Raw genomic sequence first — 10,438 nt, forward strand, 5'->3', positions numbered from 1 at the left:
ACTCGTCCATCAAGAAGTAATTTTGGTAGAGCTTGGGAAAGACTTGGGTGTATTGAGAAGGAACCTGTTTGTTCTGTCTTAATTTTTTTCAGTTTGGAAAAGTAGTTAGAAATCCCACAGCCTTGAAATAAACTTTTTAAAACAGTAACCTTTCTAACCAGTTGATTCTTTGTTGAGATAACGAGGAGAGTGGACTAGGGTAACACCTCAGCCTCTTTCTTGGAAAAATACACTTTTTAGGTATTTAGGATATATTCAAACTTACACAGAGATTCCCAAAATCTGCTTTCCTGACACCAACATCTGGGAAAACAATAGTCATAAAACATGGACAGTTTAAGAAAAGCTACTGATTTCCCCCCTAAGAATTTCATAATATCGGATTAGGGTTCGACAGGCAATTCTCTATTCTTTCAGTTTTCTCCAAGCTCCTGGAGGCAGAGGCTGTATCTTCATGTGAATGCTGCCTGACTGTGGAAAGTTATCTCCAACGGGAACATAGCTGCGCCTCTGCCTTTAGGTGCACACAAGTCATTCTTCTGAACAAGTCTACTGACTCCCCTTCTGCGTTTGGACACCTGAGTGCACTTACTAGAAACTGGATTCCCTCTTGAAAACTCACTGTGAAAACTGGTCGACTCTGCGACAACTCTCTAAGATTGGAACAAACACGGAACTCACTTAAAAGGAGAGCTGCCACGCCCCTTACCATCATCCTCACACTCTTCCAGAGGCTTCTGCTGCTTGCTCAGGCACCGAGGGTCTAACCAAGACGTTGTTTTTGTGTTATGGCTGAAATCCAGAAACAAAAACAAGAAATAGATTTAAAAGGAGAAGCAGAGAGCGCAGTGACAACAAAACTTCACATTCTTGAACAGTTGCTCTTCAACTACAGATTCACTGCGACAGCAAACCCAGAGCAGAGAGCCCTGGTTAGGAATGAGGAGGTGGTCGAGGCAAAGGCTCTGGTGGGCTTTTTACTCAACGGAAGATATAATCACCCCAGGATTGAGAGCTGAAATGGTATCCCAGGTTCATTTTTTAAAAATGAGTTCCAAATGACACCCCTTGTTTGTATTGTCCGCGGCTGACTAGACTTATTTAGTCTTCCCATTTGCTGAAGAGCAAACCCCAATTTATTTTAAATTTGCTGTGACTTAAATCGTGAACGCGGGGATTCACACAGGAGGCTGCTATTTCATTCACTCTATTACATAAGACTTCTCCTGACCATGGGAAACTCCCTCAATTCATGCAAGTGGCTCAAGGCAGCTAATGCATGTCATTAATGGCAGCGGCCCACACTGTGATTCAGGCGAGGTGAAGGCAACTCGAAGTCACCTAACATAAATACACCAGGGCCAGAAAAACCTCGGAGAAGTCAACGCGCTGCCCAATTGCTCTGAATAGTATTCCCTGCCATGAACGGACCACAGTTTACCACTGAAGGACATCTGGGTTGTTTCCGGTTTTTGGCTATTTGGAATAAATCTACTTAAATATCCATGTACGGGTTTTCCTGTGAATGTAGGTGTTCAAAGGTGCAATGCTGGGTGATGTTGTAGTCACAGGTTTAGTCTTTCAGAAACTGCCAGACCGTTTTCTAGAATGCCACACAATTTTACATACCACTGGCCCTGCGTGCACGATCTAGTTTCTCTGCATCTTTGCCACCATGTGGTGTTGTTACTGTTTTTTATGTTAGCCATCCCAATAGGTGCGTAATGATACCTGCGTAGCTTTAATGTGCAGCTAACGATGTTGAATGTTTCCTCACGTGCTTACCTGTCACCTGTACGCCCTCTTTGGTGAGATGTACGTCCAAGTATTTAACTCATTTTCTAATAGGATTTTTATTTTTTATACTGCTGAAATTTGAGCGTTCTTTATATATTCTAAATGCCTGTCAATTTTCAGATGCAGGGTCTGCAAATATTTTTCCCAGTCTATTGTTTGTCTCTTTATCCTCTTCTCAGAGTCTTTCTTAAGCCAAAGTTTTTCATTTTGATGAAGTTGAATTTATCCTTTTAGGGGGTCATGTGTATGATGTCAAATCTAATAATTCTTTGCCTATTCCTAGATCCCAATCTAGGAAAAATCTGTATATTTTTTATAGTGTTTTCTTCCTAAGTTTTATTGCTTTATATTTTACACTTAAGTCTGCAGTGATCTATTTTGAGTTTTTTCTTGTATGAGGTGTAAGGTGGAGGTTGAGGTTAATTTATTCGCTATAAAACTTCTGAAAGAAATATAGCAGAAAGTGGCTGCCTGATGACTTTGAGTTAAGCAGATTTCTTAGCTAGTACACTAAAAGCACAAGCTGCAACAGAAAAAATGTTTATAAATTAGAAAATTGGTAAGTTCTTAATTCATCAAAATCAAGAACTTCCAGCTCCTCACAAGACACAGTTAAGACAATAAAAATAAAATCCTGACTTGGAGAAAATGTTAGCAAATGACAAATATAATAAGGGCATTGTATCCAGAATACATAAAGAACTCTTAAAACTCAACAAAAAGAAAACTGCAACCCATATAAGAGAAAATAAGCAAATGAGTTACCTATTTTTAATGGCTAAATATACTCTTAGTATATTAGACCATCATTTAAATATACACCATAATTTAGTTGTCTAACTCTTTAAGGAAATTATTGACTGTATGTTTCCTCAAGCTATTCAGGCTCAATGACTAGGATGATATGCTAATTGCTTTTTTGTGCAAAGCTTATTAAATTGAATAAAGAACTCCACCAGCCTGTGATCAGTCCTTTTCAGATTTACGCTGCATCTGTAGCTGCTGGAGAGAGGGAGGAAGGGGAATGAAAGACAGGGACAGAGCCAGGAAGAAAGAACGGTATACTTTACTCTATGAAATAGACTTCTCCATTTTCGGTGTAGGCCATCTCCCAGTTCTCAGGTAGAGGACCTAGGTTATCCTCTGCGGAAAGAGGTAGGTATTGAGGGAACTTCTGAGAAGGGTCCGTGATGGGGGCAGCGAGGAGGCTACTATTCACAGGTGGGAGCGTTGCTTCCGGCAGGCTGTGCTCTTCCTGATCAGCAGAATCGGCTGTGCAGTCGTGGGAGAGGGAGAGACAGAGGAGACAGTCATCCATCAAACCCCAAACGGGGGCACGGCACCACGCACTGTCTGCACCTCCAAGCCCTCACCCTCTCCTCCTTTCTGACCGTTGACTATTCTGTTTGCTTTAGACAAAGGTTTTTAAGCAGAAACATCAAAATGAGAGGCCAAATTTACTTTACCTAAAAAGAAAGAAGAGAAAAACATGCTCCAATGATACGCTGCTCACAATTGTGGAAGTGTCAAAGAAGAAACAGATAATGACTCAAACCCTAAAGTTTCTTAAACTACAAAGGCCATAAAAAAGACAAGAGGAAGAGAAGGTCATCAAAACACACAGGGGCTGAACTGTCAATCCGGGGGAATCATCTGGTTTCATGGCTCAGAGGGCTCTCTCAGAAGGTGAGAAAGAAGTCCACAATGAAAACGATATAGTGGCATTCTTGTCCATTTTGCATAAATTATTTAAAGCATTTTTGGTAGACAGTGGCAAAGTTCAAAGATTCACCAATCAGGCTGGAAAGTATGTAAAAGTTTACAATGCAGAGAGTTACGCCAGTGAGGCACTTTTGCAAAAAGTGAGGAGAATGTTCCGTGAAAACCAAGACAGTTCCCCCGGAACAGTAAAATGTAGGTGGATGGATTTGACTTGGGTCTTAAAAAGAAGCCTCCAAGTACATGAGTCTCTTCCCTTCTTATTAACCAGAAACTTGATGTCATCAAAGTATCCACAGATGCAATGCTGACATTCTGGTGAATTTTTACAGAGGCCAACGTCAATCTCTATGGGGTTGGAAAACATAACATCAGTGACGGAGTTACTTTCTATCTCCCATAGTGATTGTACTATAGACATTCCTGACTTACTGGATGCAGACGGAGGAATAATGAAAGGCTATACTTCGAATCTTTCTCTGATCAGCAGCTCCCAATGACATTGTGAGAACAAAGGTAATCCAAAAGCTGGATGGAGATGGACCTATGAAACCACCACCAAAACCTCTGCACACTGAGAGGCTGCCTGTGGTCTTTCCTCACTCTGCATCTCTCCCCTCTTCTGTTACCACCACTTAGACCTCCCTTTAAAAACCATCCCCTTTATTCCAGGTCTCCGGGGTCTACCTCAAATTCACTGCCAGCTCACACAGGGGGCCCAATTCACACTCCTGTCTCTCTTGTATTTGTGATTGGATCAGGCATATGATCCAAGGCAAACCAATGAACATCAGGCATGAAAGTTTAGCTCTTATCAGTCAAGAGGTGGGCCCCTGATGCTGAAGACGTTAAGCTGCTGGGTTCTCATACTGCAATTTCAGGCGGCCCTCTTGACAGCTTGCCAATCCTGCCTGACACTTGGCCTACGCAGAGGAAAGCAGAGATGAAAGACACAGAAAGTCACCTAAAACCTGTGACTGACTTTCGTGCCTGAAATCAAGGCTGCCCATGGCCTCCTTAACAACTCAACCGCCTAAATTCCCTTTAACAGCTATACGTTTGAAGGAAGAAAGGAAATTAGGCGAAGAGAGAAGAAACATTTTGAAATTACTAATCAATAAAGAATAAATTCAAAGCTTGGCAAGAATGGAAAGATTCACCCTTACTTCGCTAGGAGCCACCATGTGTTCATTTCTGGTATGTCTCTGGAAGGTCCACTTCCCCCACTTACACATACATAAGAATCACCAGGAGAGACTGTTAACATGCAATCTTTATGCTATTGCTACTCTATGCTCAAAGTGGCTGGTGGGTTGCTATTAAAGGGGTTCAGAGTGCAAGATGCTTTGACACAGCTGGTTTGATACACGTATCATAGACGGGGTAGTGTCAATTATTTGAAAGAATTTACATGATTAGTGTATGATGGGTTATCAGCTGTCACAGCTGTAGTTTGGTAAGTGAGGGGGCACTCATTCAACACGTTCCTTACATATGGAGGATGTCCCATCAATGTGTATATTGAGGCCAGTTCTCTGTGCACCCATCGGATTTCTTGGCATTAAAGCAGGCATCCGAATAAGACAACCAGGTGCCACTGTTTTGTGCAGAAACTAATGATCAGACTGATGCTAGCAAAGATGATCTGCGCCCAGAAGAAAAATGAGAAAACCTCAGAAAGGCCCATATAGGCTGTAGAAAGCATTTCCTTTGATGCCAGGATTTCAAGTGGAAGTTTAATGAGGACAGATTTTCTGAGGCATGGCTTCTAGAGACAGAGATTTTAGTCTTAGAAATAGGAAAGGCATCAAACCTAGAGTCAACTACCCCTATGCGCTTTCTCCCAAGAAATCTACGTAAGAAATGAAGGACAAATAAAGGTGCAAGCTTCCTGGGGCCCACCCAGATGCTTGGCAGGACTGCTTCACAGCACGTGACGCCACATGACTTCTGTTTCTGTGTCCACGTCTGTGTTTTGGGTTATATCATGATTTGCTCTTCTTATGTGTTGAAAGATTAAGCATTAAAATATTAGCTATTTTCAAAAGAAATATTGACTTTTCAAATCTGCTTTCATTTCAATGAGAGCTACTAACTATAAATCCATAAAATATTTATTTCTAACTGGTTGAAAGAACCTAGTTTCAATATGTAAAGGATGGCAAGTTTCTCCTAGCTATTGAAGCTACAAGTTTGCTCTGGCTTGGCCCATTCTAATAGAGAAAATGGCAATTTTCATGGAATCAAACTCTTAGAGCTGGAAGGGGGAACACAGGCATGACTTAATCCTAGCTGGTTATTTTGCAAATGTGAGAAGTAGATACGATGTTCATAATGAGAAACGGCTAAGAAGCAAGCTAGGAGAGCAAACCAGGCCCCCTCCTGCTTTTTCCAATGAGTCTTGCAGAGGGATCAGGCCACTGGTAGATAAGCAAGTCATCGAGAATGTTTTTAATTGCCATGTTGAGGAATTTTAGGTTTTTGAGCTTTAAAAGATGAGAAAACCTCAGAGAGGCCCATATAGGCTGTAGAAAGCATTCAAGTAACACAAAGTTTCCCCTAAATATTCCATTACACTTGGTAGCACAAGGAAGAAAATACAGGTTAAGTAATCTCCCCTTTATTGGAATTAAGTCTAACCAAGTAATGGCTGAATGTGGTGAAGTCGGAAGAGGTCAATATGAGAGAGGAAGATTCATGTGCTGCAAAGAACTGTAACCCTAAAATATTAAGAGAAAATATTTAAGTATAGGAAAAATAGAAGAAACAAGATATTCTTCACAGTTGCAGCATAATACTAGTAGACGGTAGTAACTCACCTATCAGGCAGTTGTTACGTTCTGAGTTACTATATAAGGTCAAACCCCCATAGAGTGAAAAGTATTTTTGGACAGTTCTAGGTCACTGCACCAACCCGGGGAACATCCATCATAGTTTCTGTGAATGGTGCTTCCTGGAAATGTCCAAGACCAACAGGATAGCCACCTCCAGAGGCCTGTCCTTGAAGACCCCTTCATCAAATACAGGGGTCTTACCTAAGTGTGGGGGCTGGCAGCCTGAATATAGACAAGTAGGTAACACAATGAGTAATATGTGCCATCTGATACAGAACGCATATGCAACAGGCAAGCAGGGCGTTTATTATTTCCCATCGTATAGGGCATACGATGTAAAATATCCCCATGTTAATAGACACATGATGTATCTCCGCTCTAGCTCTACTCACAAAGGTATGATGCACATGGTACTAGCCTTCCAAAGGGCATAGCTTGTTATTAAACTGTTAAACCAATTCTCATATTCCCCTTTGCCAGCCGTCAGCCATAACAATGGAGCAGTGTCAGGCCAGGAAATTAACAGACAATATACAAATAGCCTTCTACGCAGTTTTCAAGAGGCAGAAACAACACTAGTTTTTCTCTACAAACCTGTCCCTCTAGCCCCTTTCAGATATTTGGGCGAAGTTAGAACAGTCTTGCGAAGCAATGTGATAAATACACAGGAAAAGACACCTCTTCCCAGCATGAAGGGTCAGTGTGAATCCTGGTGACCCTTCCTAATTCCTCTCGAGAATAGAAACCTTACAATTTGCAAAAAGCCTCCCACCACCCCCTTTCCCCAAGTCCGGGGACAGGGAACACCATCCGGGCTTTACCTGTGAAGCTGCTGTTCATTTCAGGACCGTCATCCTCCTCAAGCTCCGCATGGACTAGGCCAGCATTTTGCATATCATTGTAGGACTTGGTTCGCTTGGGGGTCGACTGCTTGGAGCCGGAGTGAAGGCTTTGCAAGGCATCCGTCGTGATCACTTTCCCACTGACCGGCTGGCTGGGAGGTTTGGGTGTCCCATAATAGTTTCCTAGGCAACGGGGAGACACATTTGCATGTTTCAGAAAGAATACTTTGTTGTTGTTTTTTTCAAGACTTCACATCCAACTGTCTCAGCACATTTTAAGATAATGTATTTAAGCTGGAAAAAACAACAAAACAAAACAAAGCCCAGAACAGACTGTATTTCGCTTCTGAAATGGGTTGGAAAAGATGTCGTTGGTATCCAGCTGGACATTTCAGAAGCTGGAAGGAAACCTGTATTGTTTTGGTGCAAAGAACTTACTAGACTCAAAACAAAGGCGGCTGTGCTGAATAGCAACACTTCACCCTCATTACATCGGAATTCCAATTGGTCACCTGTTTACACATATGCACTAGTAGAATGCTGAGTCCAATTGAGAGTGCGCCTCACAGAACATAAAAAATTCATTACTGGCTGCACCCTCCAGGCCGACCAAGGGGAGGTCACCTTCCCTTCAGAAGGGGCTCCTCACGAGGGAAGGTTTTACAAAGAAGGGCAGTGACACCACGTGGCGCCTCTTCAACTGAGTGGCAGGCTTAGCGCTCAGGGTCATCCTGGGTGGGAACGACCTTGCCAAGTTTTAACAGAAACTGTCAACGGTGGAAACCCTTACGTGTCATTCTTCTAGTAATTACCCATCTTTTCTCAGCCACTTTCCCCCAAAGTTTGGTTAAGATCCAACCAGAATGTGCTCCTGGGTGGTACATGGATGGACTTTTCAATTTGAATAAGTGTTTATATTTTAATGTGAACTAGAAAAAAATCTAATTAGTAAATCATGGTAGTAATACAAAGCTTACTTTTTTTGTTATTGTTGTTAATCCTCACTTGACATTTTTCCCACTGATTTTTAGAGAGAGAAGAAGGGAGGGGGAGAGACAGAGAGAGAGAAACATTGATGTGAGAGAGACACATTGATTGGCTGCCTCCCACATGTGCCCTGACCAGGGTTGGGTATTGACATTGCAACCAGGGTACATGGCCTTGACCAGAATCGAATCCAGGAACCTTCAGTCCTTGGGGGGCTGATGCCCTATCTATTGAGCCAAAACAGCTAAGGCCTAAAGGTTACTTTTAAAATTATGGATAAGGACAACAGTGTGGTGATTGTGGGGGGTGGGGAGTGGAGGTGGAAGAGGGCAGAGAGGGGATAAATGGTGATGAAAAAAATAAAATAATAAAAAATTAATAAAAACAGTATTTTTAAAATTGACTTTTTTAACTTACAGTTTAAAAAAGGCAACTATCCTATATAATAAAAGGCTAATATGCAAATCAACCAAACAGTGGAACAACTGGTAGCTATGACACGCACTGACCACCAGGAGGCAGATGCTCAATGCAGGAGCTGCCCCCTGGTGGTCAGTGCACTCCCACAGGGGAGTGCTGCTCAGTCAGAAGCCAGGCTCACGGTTGGTGAGCACAGCAGCGCTAAGGATGTCTGACTGCTGGCTTAGGCCCAATCCCTGTGGGGAGCCCCCACCTCCCAGTGCAGGAATTTCGTGCACCGGGCCTCTAGTATACAATAAGAAATTAATCAACTAAATAAAGCACAGCAATAGTAGTGAGGAGTTTCTTTTTGAAAATTTAAGTTGAAAAGTATGCTTTTAAACAAACCTGTAAATAGACATTATGTTAGATATGGACAAAAATCATGAAGGTGATTCATAAATGGCCAAAGCTGGAAAAATACAGCTTATAATCAATACTATTCTGTGAGTGGATGATAAAAAACATCAACATTAAGAAGCCCGTGATCCAGTCCCCATCTCGGGGCTTTAGCGAAAGCCGGGCGGGCCAGGTGTACTGAGCCCTTTAAGACGTGTCCTAAGCCAGGCTTGCTGATCTGGCTTAGCAAAGAACCTGTAAATCACAAGAAACCCCGATCCTTTCCAAGGCTCTCATCCCACTGTCTAACCTCAATTCACAATCACATAAAACAAAAATTTAAAAACATACACTTTATTATAGAAGCACAAAGAATAAGGAGGCAGTAACTTCTGCATGAGACACCAGTGATGAAGAATTTGCTTCCTTTAAGCTTGATTTTTATAATTAAAACTTTTTCAATGAGTATTATCTCTTTAAAATAATTTCTGAATCACCAAGTGTATGGATATACACACTCACTCTCTTTGAGGGGGTGCAAGGTGGTCATGGGGGAACTCTGAACCCTCCAACTGAAAAGGGCCGCGGCTGATGGCACCAGGCTTGAACCCGAGGTCACAGGCGGAGACCGACGTATCCCTCTCTTCCCACAGTCCTTCCAGGTTCCAACTTCAAGGCACAGGGACCAGCAGAACCAGCCAGAGGAAAGGCCCCATGTGAGTTTCAGGGGCTGCCAGGTATGTGAGGAAGGAGCACACACAGGGCCCGGACTCGGCTTCACTGTCCCTCAGCTACGGGCTGACTTTCCCACTAACCGAAGGCTATCAGAAAGGTTTAGGGAAGAAAGCTAACTTTTAAAAAAAAATGTTTATAGTGAACAAAAAGTAGAGCTTTTATTAAATTTAATTCCAATTCCTTCCAATCACATCAAAGCACCATGTGTTTTTCTGACTTACAGGTTGATCTAAGGCAATGTGTACAAGTAATTGTTCCACTGAAAGGTGTGGAATATATTTTTACAATCATATCACTTTTTCAGGGCCATTAAACTGAAGTAATTTTCATAAAACCACCGTCATTTAAGAATCAGTTAAAACTTAGAAATCTTGTTCATGACAGAAATAAATGTCTAGGAAGTACAAGTGGTACCTAAATTTGACAAATGTGTGTGGATTTTCCTCCGTTTCCAAGTCCAGGGTCTTCCTTAAATTAATAAATGATTAGCAGATTTCTAAAACACAACAAAAAGCACCCCCGCAGAATCCACTCGTCCATTATTGTTTCCTGTTTCTGGAAACTAGTTTATGATGACTGGAGACAGGGAAGGTGCATCTCCTTAGGTGGAACCACATCCAAATGCCGATGTAGAAGACAAACTGCCAATCACCAGCAATGCCTTTTGGGTTGATCTAACGGAACGGATGGGCATTAGCGGTGCTCAGCACGCGATGTTGGTAAAGA

General features: G+C 42.2%; 1 protein-coding gene across 1 annotated transcript in view; it reads right to left on the reverse strand.

Annotated features, from left to right (window-relative positions):
- MAGI1 (membrane associated guanylate kinase, WW and PDZ domain containing 1) overlaps window positions 1–10,438 on the reverse strand; it is a 537,690-nt gene that overhangs the window by 82,705 nt on the left and 444,547 nt on the right. The window contains exons 5-7 of the mRNA XM_015558214.1: window positions 7,172–7,375; window positions 2,868–3,069; window positions 710–792 (exon numbers count right to left, since the gene is read on the reverse strand). Of these exons, the coding sequence (XP_015413700.1) occupies window positions 710–792; window positions 2,868–3,069; window positions 7,172–7,375 (489 nt within the window). The remainder of the gene's footprint in view (window positions 1–709; window positions 793–2,867; window positions 3,070–7,171; window positions 7,376–10,438) is intronic.

This window comes from Myotis davidii, unplaced genomic scaffold, assembly GCF_000327345.1.
Source record: "Myotis davidii unplaced genomic scaffold, ASM32734v1 scaffold189, whole genome shotgun sequence".
Lineage (NCBI taxonomy): Eukaryota > Metazoa > Chordata > Mammalia > Chiroptera > Vespertilionidae > Myotis > Myotis davidii.